The following is a 24,829-nucleotide window of genomic DNA, read 5'->3' as shown; positions in this document are numbered from 1 at the left end:
TCATTATAATGCATATTTGATGTATGCTTGGAAAACTCCTCAAAATGAGATGAATGTGTAATTAATTATTCACATACCCTTGTAGTAGTCCATCTGCACAGAAAGGGTCTCCATGGGTGTAGACCAAAGAAGGAGAGAGTTCACTGTGCAAGCCTTCGCCCTCCACCTGAATCCGATACTCATAGCGCTTTCCTTTCTGTACATCACTATGAGCATTTTAACACAACCAGACATGCATACACAGACACATGCACACACATGCAAGAAGACATCATTTCAAAGACATTGGGTAACACACAAGGTACAAGATGCAGCTTCAGAGCAGATCTTTTTCAAAGGATGATCTAACCTTGCAAACACTGAGCTCATGTTGGCATAGGTATCAGAGTTTATTGATTTATTTCTAATCCTTGAGATTTTGAGAGGTTATTCACCAACAGCTTGCTTGATTTCAGCTGCCTTTCCGGCCAATAGTAAGAGAAGCTTCTTTCCAATCTCTTGTTACCCGTTAACAAATTGCACTTATTAATTATGTATTGCTTTCAGAGCTGCAGAAATAAATTGAGCAATTTTTGTCAGTGACCAGAAATGCATATAGAAATTTGGATAAATCTATATATACAAATTTAAATCTATATACATTTATATATAGATTTATCCAAATTTCTATATGCATTTCTTAATTTACCTTCTTGGTTGTACTGATGTGTACTAGCATTGGAAGTGCAGTACAAGGGGTTTTGTTTTTATTGTACACCTCTTGGTGGCAGTACAGCCGTGTCCTCATGCCCTTTCCTTTCTGAATGACATGTCAGTTATCACATAATAACAGTGATGAGCATAAGTGATGGCAAGAGTGTGTGTGAGAGAGAGAGAGAGAGAGAGAGAGAGAGAGAGAGAGAGAGAGAGAGAGAGAGAGAGAGAGAGAGAAAGAGAGAGAGAGAAAGAGAGGGAAAGAGAGAGAGAAAGCAATTCCAAATAGCCTCAGATGTTTACTGTTTCTACTGGTAAAATAAGTACTTTTGGTTCAGATCCCCAAGTTTGTACTTTTTGCAACTCTGTGTCCTCAACTCCTTGACCGTTTCCACATAACTTTATTCTCTTTGATTTTTCCATATTTTCACATTTATAGTGCCAGTGGAAGAACATTTGTTGGAGATGAAACAGACTTCACTCCACATTATTAATGACAGTTTTGGCTTTTTGCGATGCACAAGAAGAAATAATCCACTGACCCTTCACACTTAAAAAGCAGATAAAAAAAGTGCAATGTAAATTTAGGAACACTGAGATCTTCAATTATTACACTGTTAAATATTTTTAATAACAAGAAGAATAGGCCCAGATCCACAGAGACTAATTTTTTTAAAAATATCCTTTCACAAAAAAAACAGTGACTACAATGTGGCATTGCTAAAGGGCTGCTATCTGTACTGAAATATATAAATGCTTAGATTTGTGGTGTGTGATATACGATCACACCACAAATTCTCTGCCAACATTAATATCACTAGGATCGCCTTCTTTCACCTTGGAAATATTGCTAAAATTAGAAATATGATGTTGTTACAGGATGCAGAGAAACTAGTTCATGCTTTTGTTACTTTTAGATTAGACTACTGTAACGCTTTACTGTCTAGGTGTGCAAATAAGTGCATAAATAAGCTTCAGTTAGTATAGAATGCAGCAGCAAGGGTCCTCACTAGATCTAGAAAATATGACCACATCACCCCTGTTTTAATCAGTCTACACTGGCTCCCAATCAAATCTCGCATTGATTATAAAATACTACTACTGTCATATAAAGCACTTTACGGTCTCGCACCGCAGTATCTGAGTGAACTTCTGTACCTGTATGATCCTCCACGCCTACTTAGATCAAAAGGTTCTGGCTATCTGTTGGTTCCTCAAATAATGAAGACTACAGCAGGGGGCAGATCTTTCTCTTATAAAGCCCCACAGTTATGGAACAGCCTTCCAATCAGTGTTCGGGACTCAGACACAGTCTCAGTGTTCAAGTCGAGGTTGAAAACATATTTATTCAGTCAAGCCTTTGATCAGTAGATTTTTTTCTTAGGTAAAGGCTCAGATCTGGAGGGATCATGGATATAGAGTGTTTGGTGAACTGGGATATTTGTATGCTGTCGTCCCCTCACATTCACATGTTCACTCAGGTTTGTTGACGGTGGTGTGGTGGGTCGTCTCTTATCCCAGAGATCCCTCATGTCTGTGTTACCTTCTGGTTTTCCCTTTTAGTTATGCTGCCATAGCGAGTCTTGCCGGAGTCAAAACTGCACAGTGACATTACTTTCATACAAAAATAAGGACACTTAATAATCCATATCCTTCTCTTCCTGTCACCCTCTTCTCTCTCTCTCTCTCTCTCTCTCTCTCTCTCTCTCTCTCTCTCTCTCTCTCTCTCTCACACTCAACTCGAGTTAAACATGCTCCTGAGGCTCCAGTGACCACTGTTCCAGCCCCTCTCCCCTCCGTGAATCTCCCCACTTCGTCCAGGCCTGCCTCTGGATAGTGTTCTCTTCGACTGGAGGCCACTCTGTACAGCTTGGGACGGTTTCTCATCAACGCCTTGGGTGGTTCCATGAAATTCCGGAGTAAGAACGGGCGCTTTGACCGCAACATTGTATATCTGCTTCAAATGGACATTCGGTGCAACCCAGATGAGGATAGGTTCCCTCTTAAGTCTGGTTCCTCTCAAGGTTTCTTCCTTATGCCATCTCGGGGAGTTTTTCCTTGCCACAGTTGCTCATCAGGGACAAACTTACTTACAAAGAACATATTTACTTTTAATCACCACATTATCCGTGTAAAGCTGCTTTGAGAGAATGTTCATTGTTAAAAGCGCTATACAAATAAAAATTAATTGAATTTAATTAAATTAATTTCCTATGTCCACATTTTCAATTTACACATTAAATTGGAACTGATGCTTAAAGCATTGTCTGTGTGTGCGTGCATGTGTAAAGTTTCCAGCATCTTACCTGTCTGTGTATGTGGATTGTTTAAGTGTGACAGAGCCTTCCTGTATGGGTGGATCTCGAAGTACGTGGTAGATAAGTGGACGGCAGACAGAGCACAGAGGATTTTGAGGTCGTGATGTCAGCAGCACAGCGTCAACCTCCAACTTCTTATCAAAGGTGTATATCTTTATAGCCTTTACTTTCTTGCTACCGGTGGCACGAAGAGTCAAAGGAATGTCACAAAAAACATTCTGCGGGCCGACGTGAACTGATTCACCAGTCTCCAGGATGAACTCCAAATCAGAGATGGCATGATAACCTATTAGCATAAATAACATCAGCTAATCAGTGTACTTAAAAACAAAAATTATATAAATTAGTTTATTTAGTGAAACATTTGGTTGGATTATTTATTTTTTAATAAAGATAATTCATTCATTCCTGATTTTATTAAATGTAGATATTAAGTACTGTCCAATAAAATATTCACACAGTAAAAAAAACAATTGTGAAAAGATTGCAGGATCTTTATTACATGTAAAAATATAAGAAAAAAGTAGCTTTCAGTTCAGAACTCACTGAAGGAGATGTAGGTGATCCACACAGTTAGTGTGTCAGGAACAATTGCATACTGAAAGTATAACTGCAAAACACATCCTCCAGTTTGAAGACACTGAGAACTCATATTGGCCTCATATAGGCTGAACTCAGGGCTCCAGGAGTGCATGCTAGGTTCACACGGCTGATACACATCAGGAGCACCTAGTACACACATTAAGACATAAGCACATAGAATTTGTATGTTTTCTATTCCCATTGAGAAAAATACATACACCTACCAGGCATAACTTTATGGCCACCTGACTAATATTGTGTTGGTCCCCCTTTTGCTGCCAAAACAGTTATGACCCATCGTGCATTAACAGCATTAACTTCTTCAGCTATTTGAGCTACAGTAGCTCATACTCGTGTGAGTAGAAATGGGTACAAAAAAACGGTACATATTTGGGCAATACCGGACTTCCAATAAGCTTCAGTACAAACAGTAACTAATTGATGCTTATGTTGTTTTATCTCCGTATACGTTGGTGTTAATGATGACTTAGAAGCCGCTGCTTGTCATTTTCTGTCCCTGAAGGAAGTGGCCGACGGTTTTGTGTGTGTGTGTGTGTGTGTGTGTGTGTGTGTGTGTGTGTGTGTGTGTGTGTGTGTGTGTGTGCCTGTATGTGTGTGTGCACAGACAATTAGTCATGGTGGCAATTTTGAAAAGTTTGCGTTCATGTTACAAATCTAAGCGACACCTATGTCAGATACAATATATGCAGTAGTGTAATACAGAGCCGGTGTTATTTTCATAAAAAAATAAACACATATCAACTGTAGGTACTAATTTTATTACATTTATTAGAATTTTTCTTGATATATATTAAATGAATTAAAAACTGTGTAGAGGGGCTAAAACGTCTCTAGGTTATGTATGTAACCCTGGTTCAACGAGATGCTGTGTCAACATGTCCATCGGAAAAGCACGACATCACGACCAGGAAGTATAAAAGCATATGCAGTGGAGACGGCGCTAGCTTCGAAAGTGAAGAAAGCGCTCACAGGGATGCAGGGAGTGTGGCACCGAGATGCAGCATCTCGTTCCCTCAGGGAACCAGGGTTACATACGTAACCTTCAGGAACTCGAGCAGCATCAACAATGTTTTGGAAACAAGTGTACAATACCGTCAGACTGACTAATCTCTGTCTAGTATGGATGGGCACATCTAGGTCAAAGACCAGAGGGGCCAGAAGTGGTACTAATGTCAAGGCTGGAGGACCTGACAAAGTCAGTGTGGTAGACCAGCCCACAGCATTGCAAATATCTTGGAGAGACACTTCATAAGAAAAGGCCTTAGAGACCACCACACTTCGGGTTGAGAGATTTCTGACCCTGAATGGAGCAGGCAGACCAGAGGATTTATAAGAGGAGTGGAAAGCATCCACAATCCAGCTGCTGAGGGCCTGCTTATCTGCAAAGAGACCCTTCTTATATAGATGGTAGCAGACAAACAGCTGGGCTGACTTTCTCCACAAGGCAGTTCTGTAGATGTATGTGTCCAGTACTTGCATTAAGCTTCTCCTAGTTGGGGGCCTATAAAGAACCTAAACTCTCTTTAGTGATGAGATGGCCAGGAGAAAAACTGTTTTGACTGTTAGCAATCTCAAGGGCACCTCAGGCAGGGCTCGCAGGGAGGCAATGTGGCACCAGTGGGTTTTTCCCTAGTGACTGCTCAGCAAGCTAAGCATGGGAAGTCGCAATAGCGGACACGTAAACCTTTAGGGTGGAAGGAGACAACCCTTTGGCAAACTGTTACCAAAGAAATTTCAAACGTGCAGTTAATTGGATCTAACTGGTGAGCTTCGCACCATATAGTGAACAGACTCCACTTTGCGGCATACAACCTGCTCATGGAGGGAGCTCTGAATTAGAGAATGGTCTCTACCACCTTGGCTGAGAGACCAGCGGCTAAGAGCTGTGCCACCTTTAGGGGCCACAGCCACAGCCTCCACAGCTTGGAGCAGGGGTGAAGCAAAGCCCCCCTGCCTGAGACAGAAAATTCCACCTGAAAGGAATCTCCCAGGGAGGGTGCTGAGAATGTTTACCAGGTTGGCGAACCATGGCCATCTGGCCAGCATGGGGCTACCAGGAGGAGATGAACTGCATCCCAGCGAACTCTCTCCAGAACTCCCAGGAATCAGCACAACGGAGGGAAAATTGTGAAGTCTCTCGAGACGCAAAGAGGTCCACTTGTGCTCCGTAACACTTCCTCCATATCTGTCGTTAACATTACGTGGCGATGAGGAGCCCCCAAATTGGGGCCCTGTAACAGGAACCTGGGTTCCCTCCACATGTTTAAGGCCCATAAGGCTTGCCACGTGACCTTGATTGTGTAGAGTAGGTGGCCCTTCCGGGAGACCCCTTTGTTCCTGAGCCACCACTGCAGGGGTTGCATGTATAGGAGGCCAAGTAGCACCACATTGGATGCAGCTGCTTTTAGACCCAGCAGTCTTTGGAACTGCTTTACAGTGAGTGACTGGCCTTTTCTCACTCTCTTGATGGCCATAAAGAGAGACTTGACTCAAGCAGGAGACAACCGCATCCGCATAGTGGTCAAATCCCACACCACACCTAGATAGGTGGTCCTCTGTACAGGACAAAGTACACTTTTCCTGCTGTTCAGTCTTAACCCCATTTCCTTCATTTGGCTAAGAAGGATATCTCAATACTGGGTCACCAAGTGGTCTGATCAAGCCAATTTCAAACAATAGTCGATATAGTCCAGTATGCAGATGCTCCATTGTCTCAGAGGAGCCAGAGCCACATCCACACACTTCGTGAAGGTGCGGAGTGTGAGTGCAAGAACAAATGGAAGGACCTGATATTAAGTAAGCTTCAGCCCAAAATCAAACCTCAGGAACTTCCTGTGTGAGGGAAGGATGGGTACATGGAAGTAGGTGTCCTTCAGATCTATTGTGACAAACCAGTCCTCAGGACTGACTTGAGACACGATTTGTTTCAGCATGAGCATCTTGAACCTGAGCCTCATTAGTAAGCGGTGACACAGCCCCCCATCCTTCTTGGGAACTATAAAGTACCGTTCGTAGAACCTGTACTCTTTGTTTGGGGGAGGGACCACCTCTATGGCCTGCTTCCTCAAGAGAGTTTCTACTTTTTTCACAACCAGAGCTTACTCGGGCCCCACCAGGGTGTGGCACACCCTGTTGAATCAAGATGAATGAGACCTTAACTAAATCATGTAGCCTGTTTCTACAGTGCGCAGGACCAATGAAAACATGTTTCACAGGAGATTCCAGGCTGCGAAATAGTCTCTTAAGGGAATCAGTCTCTCGAGACTGACCTCTGGTATGCCTAGAGCAGCTTAAGCAATGCCTTGGGTCACTGACATCTGCTGTGGTGAAGGTGCTCAATGGCAGGTAGTTGGGTGCCAGTGATGTCGGGCGGTTTTGACCAGCCTTTGCAGGGCTTTGCATTCACACAGTGGAGCCTTTGTACTATGCAGTGATGGAGTTGGTCAGCATGTTCTCGATGATGCAGCGGTAAAAACATGTTAGAATCTCTGAGGACAGATGAGCTTTCTTAAGACTCATCAAGAAGTACAGGCATTGTTGTCCCTTCTTAACCAGAGCTGAAGTGTTCTGGTGCCAGGACAGATCCTCAGAGATATGAACTCGCAAGAACAGCTGGAGACCCTCTCTACCTCAGAATCATTGATGTAGACTGGAGACTGGAAAGTGTCTCCTGCTGTTAGATTTCCGAAAGCCCACAATGAGCTCTTTAGTCTTCATGATATTGTGGGTCAAGTTGTTGGTGGCACACCACGCTGTGATGGTCTGGATGCCTTTCCACATATGCCTGGGGTCAGAGTTGTGGAAGTGCTCTTATATGTGGAGTTTGTATGTGTGATTGGCTCTCCTATTACCCCTTTTTAGGTTGGCCCTGGTTCTGTTGTAGTCCTCTGCATCAGATTCAAAAGCAGCATCTCTTGCTTTCAGCAAGAGACGGACCTCAGAGTTTATCCACGGCTTCTGATAAGGAAAGCATTTAACGTGTTTGAAGGTGGTGACATTGTCAATGCACATGTTGATATGGTCTAAAAACAATGATGTTTAACTGTTCATGTCTGTGTGAGAGTCCAGTGTGGCCTATGAGGCAAATATGTTCCAGTCAGTATCTTGAAATCTTGCTGTAGAGAAGTAATAGCCCCCTCTGGCCATATCTTTACTGTCCTCACAGCTGGTTTTATCCGTTTGATCAGTGGCGTGTATTTGGGTAGCAGTAACAAAAAGTGGTGATTAGACTGACCCAATTGGGAAGGGGAATGGCCGTGTATGCCTCAGGTATGTTTGTGTATACCTGATACAGTGTGTTGTCCCCTCTGGTAGAGCAGAAAACATTGTGGTGAAATTTTGGTAGTACAAATTTTAGACTGGAGTGATTGAAGAGTCCAGCAACGATGATAGCTCCTTTGGTATTTGCAGACTGTTTTTTGCTAATAGCTGCATGCAGTTCCCCCATAGCTAGCTTAGCCTTAGTGTCCGGTGGAATGTACACTGCAGTCGCAACAATGACTAAGAATTCTCTTAGTAAATAAAAGGGCCTGCACCTAATTATCAAATACTTACCCTTGTGCTTACCAGAGACCACTGCCGTCCTTGTCCACCTGGGAAACACTGTGACCCGTGAGCTCAATGGCGCTGCTGGGAATGTTGTTGTTAAATCATGTTTCTATAAAAATCATGACATCACATTCCTTATTCCGCTTGTGTGATGTTATCCGGAGCAGAAGTTCATTCATTTTGTTTGCAAGAGACCGGCCAGGAAGCAAGGAAGATGCTTGAAGAGATGGTTGATGCGGGTTTAGCCTTAGCCTAGCCTTACTGCCGACTCACTTCCCCCTCCTTTGTTTAGGGTCTCGTGGCCAGCGCTGGGGTCTTGCCGGGCGAACTGGATCAGCAGTCCACAGTGTGATTTCTCGCAGGAGTTCAAAATTCGTTAAAAGTCCCTCTCGGTTGTTATGACCGATGTCTAGTAGTGTTTGTCGGCTATATGAGATATATGCAAGCCTGTTTTGAGTGAATAAACTTTCAGTTAGTGAAGTTAGTGATTACTACCGAATCGTGAAATCTGGAGAATCTCACGTTGTGCGCGCGCCGCCATCTTGGTCTTACAAGATGAGGACAGGGTCAGCCAAAAGAGGCTATGGCCCTAGCAGTCTCTTTAGTGGCCCTGAGGGCCAAGTCAGTAGCATAACATGTTTGTTTTTTTTATCCAGTATGCATGTTATCAGTTGATTAAATAGTTATCTGCAAGTATAATCCCACCTACAGTAGCCATAATTATCAGCAAAATCCACTTAACCAATCAGTCGACCTCTAATTCAATATGTTGTGCTGTGGTATTCTGAGGAAATTTCTTCTTCTCTCTCTTTTTTAAGGGCCTTTTTATTTAAAATATGTGCTTTATGTGTCTTTGTCTGATTGCTTAGAGACTTTTGTAAACTGCAGTACTAAAGTTCAGCAGTAATAAAAGAACTTAAAATTATCAATATCTTTTCTCATCATGTCTTTTTGCATTAAATTACAGAGAGTAGTATCGGTAACAGTATCGGTTTCGGAACTGGTATCGATAGAATGTAAACGATATCCATCCCTGGTCTAGAATATATAGAATTTGAAGAAGAATTTAAGCAGAACAAGTATGGTATGGAAGAAAGATAAAGAGTGTCAGAGAAAGAAGAGTGGTGTTGGGGATGGGGGCAAAGTTTATGGGGGAGTGGTAAAGTTTGAGAAACAAGAACAGTCGTAGCAGTTTGCAGCGCACTTCGCCAAACCTTAAGGCATAATATGGCCGAGGCATAACATGGCAAGTAATACAGATTAGTGACTTAACTGGGATGGACAAGATGCGGAAAAATTATTTATTAATGAGAGCTAATGTCTGTGTGACGAAAAAAAAGGAAAAAGCTTTTATTAAAAAAATATATATAGAATATCGCCACACGCACACACACGCACGCGCGCGCACACACACACACACACACACACACACACACACACACACACACACACACACACACACTATTCTCTATTCTCTAAACCAACAGATAAATTTGTATTCCAGTACATAGCACATAGAAAAGAAAAAAGACAGGTAGACAGACTGCTGGAGAATCAAACAGAATGACAGGCATCTGGAGAACCAGAAAGATACACAACTTGAGATGCAGCCAAACATCTGGAGAAACAGAGAGACAGACACCTGGATTTGCAGAAAGACAGCTGAGAGGGTAGACAAGGAACAGGAACTAAAGGAAAGACAAACAGCCAAAGAACAGGAGAAATTTTTTTGAAGACATATATCTATAAAGGCACAAAAAGCCACTAAAATTCAATAATAGAGAAACTTCTAAACAGCTATATGTTATAAAAAAAAAAGTGAAAATATAGTAGAACATAAAGTGCTACAAACACACAACATGGTTAAATACATTTGTCCCTTTGCATTGGAAAGATCAATGCAAAGTTATTCTGACCACCTTTATCCTAAAATAAAAAATGTATCTCCTCATAAGAGTCGCCTCTTCCAGGATTATTCCTTCTCCAGCCACAGGATACAAAGGAACACGTTTATAATCATTTTAATATCTCTGATACTGATCTAGAGACCTGTATAATTCATAATAAGGTGCAGTGAGGCTGTTTTAGTGGTTCCTGGTGGCTCTATATCTCTACAAAATGTGTGTGTGTGTGTGTGTGTGTGTGTGTGTGTGTGTGTGTGTGTGTGTGTGTGTGTGTGTGTGTGTGTGTGTGCGCGTGCGTGTGTGTGTATGTGTGTGTGTGTGTGGCAATATTCTGTACAGACTTACAGCTAGAGACAGACAGATAGCTAAAAAGACAGACCAACAGACAAATTGAGAGGCGAATCCAAGTGTGTTCCTTTGCGCCCAGCATGGCCTCAAGTGTGTATGGCTGCATGGCCTCGAGTGTGTAAGGTTAAATGCAGCCAGCCAAGGCAAGCCGTTAAAACTCAATTGGTGAGATAAACAGAGCGAGGTCAGAATTAATAGCTGTATCAGATGCAACATGAATGCCCCCTCTGGGAAAAGTACTGTGGCAAGATTCGCACACACATCATCCTTCCTTCTGTTAGCAAGCTAAACTACCTCTCTGTTCTTCACAGCTGTGGCCTGGGGTTCTCTCCCCACACACACACACACACACACACTCACATACATATACATTTGCAAGCACATATCACACCTTATAGAACATGGAACTTTCACAATGTCAAATATAAGACATTTTAAGAATTTTTATTAAGAATTAAATTTAAGACTGGCCTTAACCAAGCATTTCTTATGCCAAGAATCTCTAAACTTGCACTTCCACATAGCTGGAAAAAAAAAAGTTTTATGCCTGTGGTACAGTCCAAGAGATTCATGCCAGTAACAGAAAGCTGATTGGCTGTTGCATGTTGGTCTCAGTTGTAATATTGCAATATGCAAATTATATTTGAAAGAAAGAACTACAACACCAAGGAAACTAACAAACCAAAAAATTCTAAAGTGCTACAAGTGAATTTCAATGAGCATTAGAGTTAGCAATACATGGACATAGGAAAATTAACACCTGTTGTAAATTATTTATGCGAATTTTGGATTTCTTAAGGTCTAAAACTTTAACCCTTAAACTGATTTTGACATTTTAGAATTTCTTTTACTTTTTAAGACCCCGAGATGCATTGCAACTATTTACATTTCAAAGAAATATGATTGTAACACTTGGAATGGATGTGTTAATCCAAATGATTTATTGCAGCATTCTCCCAAGCCTTATTTCAGGTTATAAAAACACTACTATCATTTTAGTTGAAAACTCTTTTCAGAGGTGATTACCAGACTGGCAAAATAATTCCCATTTAGCAGTCACTGGATGGTTTATCCCCTGTCTAAATATTAAGCCTAGGCAGTAGGTTGTTTTAAATTTATTATAGACCTGATACAGTGGCACGAAATCTTACTTGCTATATCTAACGATACTCCAACGCTAATGCTGGTGTTAGAATTTCAGCTCTTCATCTTCAGAAATTAATGCCTTTTAGCTCATCAGTCTGTTTTAAAAAACATGATTTGAGTCCAAAGTCTACTCTCTGCTCCATGTAAATTGAAGATTTCATGCTTAACCTCCCTCGTGGTAGTGTGTTTTTTCAAGGAACACACGTATGAGGAGAGGATTTCCACAGATCTGCCTCCATGTTTCAAAAATACATACTCATCCATGACATGTCAGTGAGTGGGCAGCAAACAGCTAAGCGAGCTCTGATTGGAATAATCAGTAACATCTGCTACATGAAGAATGGAGTTCATAAGTGATACAGGATGAGCATAGCCTTTTTATGACAAGCCAGGTGTGGAAGCTACCCAATATTACCAAAACTTGAAGCTATGCCAATTCCTTTCCTTTTTTCATCTCTCTAATGGCAAAGACAAGAGGGTTCTTTATCCTGGCAATTATTATTTAAGGATTTATCCCTTAAGTTTTTCCAGACTTCTTAGGACTTGCACGCACCTGGCCAGGAGGATCCTCCTGGCAAGCAACCCTGCAAAAGTGAGAGCAGCCTGAGCTTTGGATCCTCATTAATCAAAGAGCTGGTATTGTTTTTTGAAATTGTTCACTGTTTGCGGCTGACTGGCGTGATGAACTGAACGCAATTCATATGTGAGTCAGGTTTCAATTTCCAGTTTCCTTTGGGACACATGACATGAAACAGGGCCAGGAAGGTCTTAGGACGGTTAGATCGTGTTAGACACTAGTGGATCAAGGATCGTCAGACTAACATGGTCAGGTCTCAGACACTTACCCACAGCTTCTTCGGGTGTCCAGTAACCACTGCTGTCACAGGAATGGGGTGAGGTGGCTTTGTAGGCATACTGATGGAGGGCTCCGTGTTCATCACACAACTGACAGTTCACTCCCTCCTCTCTATACAAAATAATACAACAGTGTAAGTGTAAACCACGCCTGTGTAAAATCCATATGTCTTACGCTCTTTGAGCTGAACTCCCATTGCTACATCTGGTTAAAGCAGGAATTGGTCAGCCACTTGCTAATGGCACAATTGTGATAAAGTATGGTGGTGCCAGCATCTTGTTATGATGGTGCTTCTCAGAAGAGTGGGAAGACTAGTAGAACTGAGAGAAGGATGAATGCAGTCAAATAGAGATGACCTCAAACTGGGGCAAAGTTTTATCACAGCAATTACCCAATGTATGTAGACAAGGACGTACTGAAGTGCCTTTAAATCTCAACATTGAGTGGACCACCCAAAGCTCAGACTGAACCCATAGAACATCCATTGAGCACCAATACTTAAAAAATTTTATTATTTTAGAACAAATATTTTTTACATTTTAACTTTAGGGTGTTAAGCAAGTCTGAATGAAGATTCCATGTGTAATCAAATATTATCAGCATCATCTACACCAGTCTTTTTTCTATTCACACCTCAGGTAAAACATCATAATGAGATTTTAATAAGTCTCACTGTTGCTCTTTATGTTGCTCCTTGAATAATGTCCACAATTATACTAGTGCTGTATTAATCACTGATCACATCTGTTCTTTCTAGTGACCAGAAATGGGAAGTAATAAAGTGCAGTACAAATACTTTCTGTTTCTGTACTTAAGTAGATTTTTCTGGTATCACTACTGTAATTCACTATTTATTTTTCAGACAACTTTTTACTTTTACTCGTTACATTTGAACACAAATATCTGTACTTTCTAGTTCTAACATTTTCAAACCAGGTTCGTTACTTTAGTTTTAATCTATTTGGTGACCATCGTTGTGCACCATTTTTAGCCCATCAACCTATTTCCTGTCATTAAGCGGCTTTTTTCAACCTACCACTGTTGTATCATTTACTGGTTATCACGCACCACAGACGTAGGCTAGCCTACAAAGCTTACAATGAGCAAGGCAGAAGGAAACAAGAAGTATGGGGCTAATGTGGACGAGACAGAGGGAGTCAGTGATGTATACATGACTGGAAACAGATAAATTCCTGATCACCTGATCATCGTCATATTTTTCTGCTTGTGTTCTATATGGTGGATGTCCAGCCTGGATTCATTAGAATAATAAAAAAAAATTGAAATTATTTTGTATTAATATATTAATATGATGTGAGGTCCAGTTACCAGCTTGACACTAATTCAGGCAGTAGTAATGACTACTTTTTACTTAAATACATGTCAGAGCCCAAACTTCTTTACTTTAACTTGAGTAGAAAAAGTGTAGTCAGTACTTCTTTTACCAGAGTCATTTAAAACATAAGTATCTGTACTTCTACTTGAGTGAAGGATGTGTGTACTTTTGCCATCTCTGCTAGTGACCAAATGTCCTATATTCCTCTGAGGTCATTCAAACATTAAACACCTTGCTGTATTTTGTTAAGAGTGTGTATGAGCTCTTTCTGTTTCTCAGGGATGTGGGCTGTTGCATAGCAATCGATAATAAAAGTGGGACATGCACTGTATGAGAAGAGTCATATAGCATACAAGGTTTTAGACATCTTTGGGTGTTTGTTTTTACCATCACATTTGTTTAAATAAATTCTTAGAAACTTCTAATAAGGTAATAAAGACAAAAAAATCTGCTGGTTGAAACACCTTGTTAAGAGATATCAGAGGAGAATAACCAGGATGGTCTGAGCAGACAGAAAGTCATTAGTAACTAACTAAGTAGGATGAGTAGAAAAACAACTTAGAATGCACAAAACATTAAACTCTCCTGTCAATAGACCACAACTAATTACATTATTAAAAAATCTTTTATTTTCTTCTAATATTCAATTGTCCAGTTCGAGTGAGCCTGTGCCCATTATAGCCAATTTTCTTGGCGGTGGAACCTTCTACTATTGTAGCCCATCCACTTCAGGGTTTTGATGAGTTCCGATGTGCATTCTAATATGCTTTTCTCTACACGATAAAATGTCTATGTGAATTACTGTAGACTTCCTGTCAGATCAAACAAGTCTGGTTATTCTCCTCTAATCTCTTTTGTCAGCAAGGTGTTTCAGCCTGCACATACTCTACATGCATGAATTTTTTTTTTCTTTTTTCATTATACACTTTAGAGAGAGTTGTGTGGAAAGATTTAAGTTTTTTCATGTATCGTAATAACATTCATTTGATGTGCTTGCATGTTATGTCAGAACCCTGAAGGAAATGTTTTCTGTTTTATTCTCAGCCTTGTGTTGAATTTACCTATTTTAATCACAGTGCTTGTTGGTTTTTACCTCACCTTTGCAAGAGAGGCCCACTAATCGGATGCAACCAATGAATGGAAACAGAGTCATCATCTTGGCCAATCACCATTGGTGGAAGAGGAATGGGAGTGGGCTTATTGTCTTGAACCCAGTTTTTGTACACCAGGTCAATGTAGCAGTGCATCCTTGCTACTTGGTTTGGTGTAAAGTGGTTTGTGCAGTTATCATCTGTAAACAAGTTATAAATGCTTGAGTAAATCTTATACATTTTCAAAGAAATTCTTTCTCAGCAGCAAAGCTTTAAGATTTATAACAAGGTAAGTTAGGGGTTTTTATGCAGCACAAGTCAAAAGATGCATATTAGAGTAGGATAATGGACTCTTGTAACATAAACAATAGTGAAAAGCATTATACAACTATTCTAGTGATGTGAAATTACCCATATATTGAGATTTAAGTTTTGCTTTGGCTGAAGTAAAGAGAGTGTTTCTGAAACAGCTGGACTTAGTATGCAGTAGTCTAGTCAAGTCAAGTCAAGTCAAGTCAATAGATTAGAAATAATTTAGTAAGCTTACTTATCACATTACACTTAGCAATCCATGGCACTTTTTTTAACCAAAAAAGCCTAAATAAAATATCTTAACAAGATGAAGGAATTTCCCGATAGCAGATGTGAAGGAAATGTTATGCTGCCTACAATCATCTGTATGTATAACATTTATGAATCATCCAAACCTTTGTATTGATGTTTAATTTTATAAATATAAATGTTTCATGTTTAATAATATACTTAAACATTTCTTGCACATGCAGTTTACCTGTATAGCTCATGTAGTTGTTGTAGGGTGTATTATTGTAGTGCATAGATCCACAGGTGTCATTAACCAAACCAGGGTCTTGGCATGCTTTTGACTTCGGGGTTGGAGCTGTGTCAACACAGAAATCTCCAGTTTCCATAGATGCTGTGGTCTCCTGACAGGGGTCATCACACGACTCACGCTCACTCACACCCTTGAAGACGTGGTACAGTCCAAAAATGTGGCCCATCTCATGGATCATGGTATTGTTGTGGCCAAAAGTGCCAAAGTAGGATGGGTTCAGTATCATTCCACCTAAAAGTATATTAATTCATAGTGGTTATGGAGAATTTAAATTTTTATATTAATTTTTCAAATCCAACTTGCATAAAAATACAAATGAATATGTATATTTATAGCTGTTTGATTCACAAACATTTTGTTATTTATAAAATGCATGGTGCTGTAATATTTTGAAAGACAAAAAGCTATTCTGTGGCTAATTAAGAAATCATTGGGTTTGCCTGGGCATCTGTAAAATTCCTTCAGGAAGAGTTTGCAACCACAGACAAGCTTATAAGAACAAACTGATACACTAAATCTGAACGCAAGAGACTGTAATATCCCATGTTTTGTAGAAACAAAGAAAATGGAATCAAGCTTGACCAAATATATATGGTAAGCATGCATCATTTGCAGTTACAACTGCAGATCAGTTCACTGTTTTTTAGGATTATTTTATATGAATAAATGAATATATATGGATAGATGACATGGTCAGCGAATCGACAGGTCTTGCAGAGTGTTCCCTATATGCATAAAAATTTCTATAATGATAGAAAGGTCTCATAGCATACAGTGTTTTCTTTGACATCACGTGAACAGCCAACAGCAGGACTACTGTAATTGTTGTACATTTTACTAAATAATAGAATGCACTTTGTTTTTGGTTTCTTTTTGAAAAACATGACTACATATTATGTAGTGTTGTTTTGCTGTCACCTGTTTATTTATCGTTGTATAAGAAAAAGGCATAATCATTTATCCCTTTGTTAATAAAAACATAGAAATAAAGGGTTCTAGAGATAGATAGATAGATAGATAGATAGATAGATAGATAGATAGATAGATAGATAGATAGATAGATAGATAGATAGATAGATAGATAGATAGATAGATAGATAAATTTCATGGTAACTCCAATTAAATAACTATCAACTAATATAATAATAAAATTTTAACAATTAATTGTGCAAACCTATTTTTCCAAAGGTCCATATTTTCAGCAGATGCCAAAATGACATTAGTAATTTAGTTAAAGTCATAACTGGAAAAGCCAAGCTCAAACTGTCTGATTGCTCACCACAAATCAATAGGAGGTGCACTTACATAAGTGGCCTTCCTATTATGTAAGTGCATTTCCATTCCCTTTTAATGAGCTCAAAAACATAGCAACAACGAGAACCATAAAATCAGCTGGCAGATGTATGAAGATTGCAACAGGGCAAGAGCACGGCTTTTATTTTTGTTTGCATGCTGGTCCAGGATCATTCTCCTCCTCTGTCGTGCACCTTTTAGTAAATTAGGGACAATCTGCAGAGGTAACTCTATGTTGCAAGTGTTTCCTTCTATGCCTAAGATTACGGCCCATTACAAGGAGGCAAAAAGTGTTGGAAGGGAACAAAAGAAGAAAATCAAGGATCTGAAGTGATGCTGATGCACATTTTTATAGTAACAAGAGGGGAAAGGGACACTGGATTAGTGTCCATAGTGTAAAATGAGGATGCTAAATGTTGCAAATAGAAGGGTTGCAAGTTGAAGGAGGGACAAATATACTAACTTGAGTCTAGTTTAGTATCTGGTCTTAGGCCAATAAAAGTATTTGTTCTTAAGTATTATAAATTTTTTTTTAAATATATATAATACTAAATCAAGCAAAAATTTTATTAAGATTTCTTTACTCAGGATTGTGAGCATCACTTGGGTTTATTTTGTGGAAGGTTGGCTGGTACCAATGACTAGTAGAAACATCTTCAAGAATACAAAATCCATTCCAGTCACCTAACATTAAATAGATAAAAACACTAAAATAGATAAGAACTATAAACTTTGATTTCATGAATAGTGAACGTGTTAAACAGTCTGTTGAAGGAATCTGGGGGGTAGTGTCTCTCACCTTGGTGTGTAAGAGCCTCCTTGGCCCATGGCCATGTAGCAGCCCCAGCAAGTTCTTCCTGAGCCGATTTGGCAAAGAACACATTCAGAGTATCTGAGCTGTTCAGGTGAAGCAACTCCTTCAGCTCCTTCACACTTAGGTAAGCCCTATGTTAGAGAAATTCAGTTACAATCAGTTACATATGAAGAAAAACAGATTCTAATGAAACTTGTGTGAGAATACATTTTCTAAATAAAGAATTTATGTTGTTTCCAGAAGCATACATCCCACCCTGCAAAAACTAGTTTCAGGCAGGTTGTTCAACCACCACTGCAACCCTTAAACTGCCTAATCTTTAAACCAAGTTGGGATTCAGTGAGGAAAATAAGTATTTGAACACCCTGCTATTTTGCAAGTTCTCCCACTTAGAAATCATGTAGGGGTCTGAAATTGTCATCGTAGGTGCATGTCCACTGTGAGAGACATAATCTAAAAAAAAATTTCCAGAAATCACAATGTATGATTTTTTAACTATTTATTTGTATGGTACAGCTGCAAATAAGTATTTAAACACCTGAGAAAGTCAATGTTAATATTTGGTACAGTAGCCTATGTTTGCAATTACAGAGGTCAAACGTTTCCTGTAGTTTTTCACCAGGTTTGCACACACTGCAGGGGGGATTTTGGCCCACACCTCCACACAGATCTTCTCTAGATCAGTCAGGTTTCTGGCCTGTCGCTGAGAAACACGGAATTTGAGCTCCCTCCAAAGATTCTCTATTGGGTTTAGGTCTGGAGACTGGCTAGGCCATGCCAGAACCTTGATATGCTTCTTACAGAGCCACTCCTTGGTTATCCTGGCTGTGTGCTTCAGGTCATTGTCATGTTGGAAGACCCAGCCTTGACCCATCTTCAATGCTCTAACAGAGGGAGGGAGGTTGTTCACCAAAATCTCGCAATACATGGCCCCGGTCATCCTCTCTTTAATACAGTGCAGTCGCCCTGTCCCATGTGCAGAAAAACACCCCCAAAGCATGATGCTACCACCCCCATGCTTCACAGTAGCGATGGTGTTCTTGAGATGGTACTCATCATTATTCTTCCTCCAAACACGTTTAGTGGAATTATGACCCAAAAGTTCTATTTTGGTCTCATCTGACCACATGACTTTCTCCCATGACTCCTCTGGATCATCCAAATGGTCATTGGCAAACTTAAGACGTGCCTGGACATGTGCTGGTTTAAGCAGGGAAACCTTCCGTGCCATGCATGATTTCAAACCATGACGTCTTAGTGTATTACCAACAGTAACCTTGGAAACGGTGGTCCCAGCTCTTTTCAGGTCATTGACCAGCTCCTCCCGTGTAGTCCTGGGCTGATTTCTCACCTTCCTTAGGATCATTGAGACCCCACGAGGTGAGATCTTGCATGGAGCCCCAGTCCGAGGGAGATTGACAGTCATGTTTAGCTTCTTCCATTTTCTAATGATTGCTCCAACAGTGGACCTTTTTTCACCAAGCTGCTTGGGAATTTCCCCGTAGCCCTTTCCAGCCTTGTGGAGGTGTACAATTTTGTCTCTAGTGTCTTTGGACAGCTCTTTGGTCTTGGCCATGTTAGTAGTTGGATTCTTACTGATTGTATGGGGTGGACAGGTGTCTTTATGCAGCTAACGACCTCAAACAGGTGCATCTAATTTAGGATAATAAATGTAGTGGAGGTGGACATTTTAAAGGCAGACTAACAGGTCTTTGAGGGTCAGAATTCTAGCTGATAGACAGGTGTTCAAATACTTATTTGCAGCTGTATCATACAAATAAATAGTTTAAAAATCATATATTGTGATTTCCGGAATTTTTTTTTAGATTATGTCTCTCACAGTGGACATGCACCTACGATGACAATTTCAGACCCCTCCATGATTTCTAAGTGGGAGAACTTGCAAAATAGCAGGGTGTTCAAATACTTATTTTCCTTATTTTATTATATTATATTATATTATATTATATTATATTATATTATATTATATTATATTATATTATATTATATTATATTATATTATATTATATCTCATAGGACATCAGTAGAGTAGCTCCGTAGAAGATACATATCAACTAACTTTGGCTATGCTAAGAAATGACTGACACCTTTACAGGTCTTTTACTATTATTTATCCCATTACAGTCAATCAAAAAATATATATAACTTTGACCACTAATAAGCAGCGGTGCACTTTAGTATAGTCTAAGATGAAGTGTATTTTCTTTTTTATATATATATTTTTTGACACACTGCCACAGCAATGCAAAGAACTATGGTATTTCTAAGATACAGAGGTACACTTAATGAACTGATGAATGAACTTAAGAGACAGAGAAAGGTTGAGTATAAAGTTTGCTCAGAGAGAAAACTGATAAGATCCTAATCTTATATAATATGATAATACTAGTCTCTCTGTTGACTAGAATATTTCACTCTTCCTGTCTGTCTGCCAGAGCATGTCTAATATTAGAAAATCTCTCTCTTTATTTCTCTCTATCTCTCTCTGAAAAATATATTACTATTATACAATTTCTTATTATATATTTTAAAAAGTTTGCTTTTTAAACACAACTTTAGGGTTAGCAAGTGTCTATTCTGACCCAAATATTTTCTTGAATTTAGTGGCCTCTAGAGGTGTGGATATTGCAGCATATTGATGCCATTCCAAAGCTCACACTGAATTACAGTGGGGCAAACAAGTTGACATCCATTTGCATTTACAGTTTAATGTGTCACTATAGAAGCAATTTCTGTTAGCAATATACAACATATTATAAAATACACATTTGGAAATTGGATTTAGACCTTGATTTAGATTTTTTTTTATTGTACTGATTTTTGTGCATAGAAAACATCAACTACTCATCTACAACTATTTAGATTCCATTCTCATACTTTGGATTTTTTTTTCTAGATAATAATTAAACAGGTTTCCATTTCCAAACCTACACAGCTTCTTCATCAAAGTAGTGAATTATTCAAGGCTACTACATTTCAGTCAGACAAGCAGGATTAGCCTCTTTCCACTCAAAATGTAAACAATGCCATCAACTATATATATATATATATATATATATATATATATATATATATATATATATATATATATATATATATATATATATATATATATGCAATCAATTATAAACTCTTTTCCTTAACACATGCAAAAAATCTTAAAATGAGCAATCCATATGTTTTCATTATGCCTCAATTAAAAAAAGATTATCAGTCAAAAAAATATAAAGTAGTAATATCCTGTTCAGAGTGCAACAGCAACCAACACATTTAAGATGTATACGTCCAGTGCTCTAAAGGGTTCCAACACACCATTCAGAAAACACAGTGGGTAATTTAGTCTAACTGTACCTACTTCTACATATACTTATGCGTTCTATAAGATTGGGCTTATTATTTAAGGAAGTCTATAGATGGCATATAACTAAAGAAAGAAAATGAACGCATATTCAAGTAAATAAAGACAGACATTTTGTGACTGCATTAGGAAAATTTTGTTATAAAATGATTAAACAAAACAGTTACCAAGTAATCTATGACCTTTCTGCCATCTTACACATTCAATACCTGCTCTTGCATAACAGATACACCTGGAGAATGTCAAAAGGTTTATGGAATCTATGGAACTGTTATTTGGGTTTTCCTTTTAAATCTAGTTCCTCTCAAGGTTTCTTCCTCATGCCATCTAAGGGAGTTTTTCCTTGCTACAGTCACCATTGGCTCACTCATTAGAGATTAACTTACACATATAAGGAACAAGCTTATAGGCACTAAACTTACTTACACATATAAGGAACAAGCTTATAGGCACTAAACTTACTTACACATATAAGGAACAAGCTTATGGGGACAATAAACTAAACGTATACACTCTTTTATAAAACTTTATAACCACTTATCTCTGTAAAGCTGCTTTCAGACAATGTCCATTGTTAAAAGCGCTATACAAATAAAAATGAAATGAATTGAAAAAATAGAAAGAATCAACTTTAACTTCCAGGTCCACTGAGTGCAAGCTCATCAGAAAAACAATAGCCCTCACAATGAAATCACTCTCATTTTTAAAGCTACTGCCAACAAAAATCCACCCTGGACTCACTGATATTGTTCTACTGCATAACAGAGCATCATTCATGCACAGAAAAGAATGGTGCAATGACCCTCACAATGTACCCTATGACCAACTGTTTTATTTGATATGGGTCATTTTAAGTGATGTCTGCTTAGCTGGTGCTCAAAAGATTTTCACACTCTTGACACAACCTGTCTATTTATACCCAAACAAAAGCAGATCTAAGCAAGCTGTTGTTTAACCATTTAAATCAGGACAACAAACAAACGCCCTTTCACTGAAGAAGCATTATGAATGAGCAGTTCTGTATAGATGAGTCAGTTGGGTGGCGGTTTTGCAATATGAATGGTTAGGATCTGTGTTAACAGGCATGGCAAACCAATGCACAATTGGAAGACAACAGAGAGTGTGGGTTACCTGCCTAGGTTTTGGGTTTCCTATAGTTGGAACCCAATACAAATGAGAATGATCAAATTTTTTGTACATCGTTTCAAATAAATGTTGTGTATAAACCTTTAAATTTGTGAAGTACACATATCCTAGCAGTAATAGTGCTACAGCTTTTATGTATTTGTGCTCAAAACAAATTAGCACAACAATAAATAACATAACTACATAAATTGTCTAGTTCCTTTATATACTTCTGTTATTCTGTCAGTGTATAAAGAGCTGGCATGTTTAACAAGTAGCAAGTGTTCCTGCTGCATGCTGAACTGAAACTTATGATGTCTTGAACTTAATTCAATATGGCTGTTGTTTTCACAATTTCACACACACCACTTCCAAAAAGCAAGCTCACACCTTCTGTCCCTTTTTGAAAGTGTTAAGCTCACTGCATAACTGTGTACACATATGCATTGTGATTGCAGAATTGTTTCAGTTGGAAAATGAGGATCTTGGCTTGCCATTTTCCATTTGATTGATTCACTTTCTTACATTTGGCAAAGCTCCGAATCTGCAGTAAAAAGTAACAATCTGGTCGGAAACAATAGGTAAATGAATGTGGAATGTTGTTTCCTTGACGTGTTAATTTTTACAGCAGAAATGTCCTCAAATAAACTAGGGTGTTTACGGGATAAAAAACTGACGTTCGTGAAGTAAACTCCTGTCCTGTTAAATCCAGAAAAACCTCCATTTTATATTCTTAAAAATAAAGACCAAATATAAAAAGACTTAATTACAGTAGTAATCATTATAATGGTGGTCTATTAAACACCCTTTGTATTTATACTGTACACAACTATAGAGGAAAACCTAAAAATACATGTAGGAAGCATTTTTTTTCTTTCCTGAATAATGTCACTCCTTTAACTTTCCTGACAGCTAACAACAGACATCTTCATAAGATTAATTCCTTATGTAATTGGCACATTTTTAGCCTGCAAATTCCATCCAACATTCTGCTGATTTAATCTTATTATTTAAATTTGTATATGCAGCTTTAGCCACTCCCCAGCTGCAAAAGAAAATACATGTAATCAAATAAAATTAGGATTATTTAAAATATTAATAAATACTGTTTTATTTTACTCAAAAATATCTTTATGCCTCTGATCACTGCCCTGGTGGTTTGAGAATGTCCACATCTTAATGGCCTTTAGTAACATGCCAGAAGGTCTACCTCATCAGCCAAACCACCTACCATTACCTGAACATACTCCATCTTCCCCTGGAAGCATGGTGCTTCTTACATTTAATCTTATTATGTAAGCAAACAGCAAGCAAGGATTTGGAACACTTCAGTTTCCCAAAATGTCATATTTAGTGCCAGTTTCACAAAAATGCTCAAAATATTTACCATTTAACAGTTAGAGCCAAAATTGAGGATTGTAATATTCAGGCTAAGTGCTACATGATAATACAATAATATGATAGCTTGCCCTTTGCAATAACTCTGGTTGTGCCATTGTGTTCAAACACTATGAGAAATATATAGCAGAATGCACTGTAGTCTTGAAGCATTGCTTTGCTGATTTAAAACAAATCCTCATAGTGGTTTTAAGACTGTAATATACTGCAATATTCCAATATTAAAGATTTCCCCCTCATGCAATGTGTTCATTTAACAATTTACCAAGGCCAGGTTTTTAATGAAAGTAAATTAATCAATAAAATAACTGATATTTCTGTGCATTACCAAAGTGCTCCTATGGACCCTCAAAGAACTTTGCCTCTGCTTGAACAACAAATTTGCAATGCGATAGCCTCTGGTAGAAGGTCACACCAATCTGCAGAAACTTTGAAAGTAACTCACAGAGCATAACAGGAAAAATGCAGACCTCAGCATGAAAAATAATTAATTTATGCTGCCATCAAAATGTCATCCCTATTTTAATTCTCCTCGCTATTGCACTGTTTCAGCATGATCAGGTAAAATCCTGAAATTGTGACTTCCTTATCAGTTTGACTGTGAACCACTTTTCCATCCTCTCTTCTTTCTATCTCCAAATTCCACTAGCTCTCTTGGTCTCAGAGAGTCTGCTTTCGGCTTTTGCTTAAGACCTGCTTTTGTCATCTTTAAAAGTGTCCAGTTCAAAACAAGCAGCAAAATGTTTTTCAGACCACCATCCAAGAGTATCACTCAAGCTCCATTACTCGCAGTGGGAATTCAGCTGGAACAGATAGGCACCTTCAAAAGTAGAACTCTTTGCCTTAAGTTCTTCAGGAAACTGAAATATTAAACTGCGACAGACCGTAAAATTGCAACAGCTGGTTGCACGAGAGCCACAAGACCCCATGGCATAGTACATCTTGCTCTGCACTTCCAGGTGTGCACTACTCCAACAGTCTGATGTCACCTGTCATTCGTGACGTGATGTTATTCATAATAGTCCGATTACGAATATTTGAGATATGAGATAAAAAGAGGCTAAAAGTTATTAGTAATCCTTTATATAATCTTATATCATCTAACAGCAGGAGACATTTTCCAG

The 24,829-nt window shown here is 38.8% G+C and overlaps 1 protein-coding gene across 1 annotated transcript in view; it reads right to left on the bottom strand.

Annotated features, from left to right (window-relative positions):
- pappa2 (pappalysin 2) overlaps window positions 1–24,829 on the bottom strand; it is a 78,222-nt gene that overhangs the window by 47,724 nt on the left and 5,669 nt on the right. The window contains exons 3-9 of the mRNA XM_083541611.1: window positions 17,789–17,934; window positions 15,634–15,927; window positions 14,851–15,043; window positions 12,406–12,527; window positions 3,558–3,740; window positions 3,000–3,297; window positions 78–206 (exon numbers count right to left, since the gene is read on the bottom strand). Of these exons, the coding sequence (XP_083397737.1) occupies window positions 78–206; window positions 3,000–3,297; window positions 3,558–3,740; window positions 12,406–12,527; window positions 14,851–15,043; window positions 15,634–15,927; window positions 17,789–17,934 (1,365 nt within the window). The remainder of the gene's footprint in view (window positions 1–77; window positions 207–2,999; window positions 3,298–3,557; window positions 3,741–12,405; window positions 12,528–14,850; window positions 15,044–15,633; window positions 15,928–17,788; window positions 17,935–24,829) is intronic.

The sequence above is a fragment of the Silurus aristotelis genome (assembly GCF_946808225.1).
Source record: "Silurus aristotelis genome assembly, chromosome: 5".
NCBI lineage: Eukaryota > Metazoa > Chordata > Actinopteri > Siluriformes > Siluridae > Silurus > Silurus aristotelis.
The sequence above is the reverse complement of the archived record's forward strand: the minus strand, read 5'-3'. Positions and strand labels throughout refer to the sequence as shown.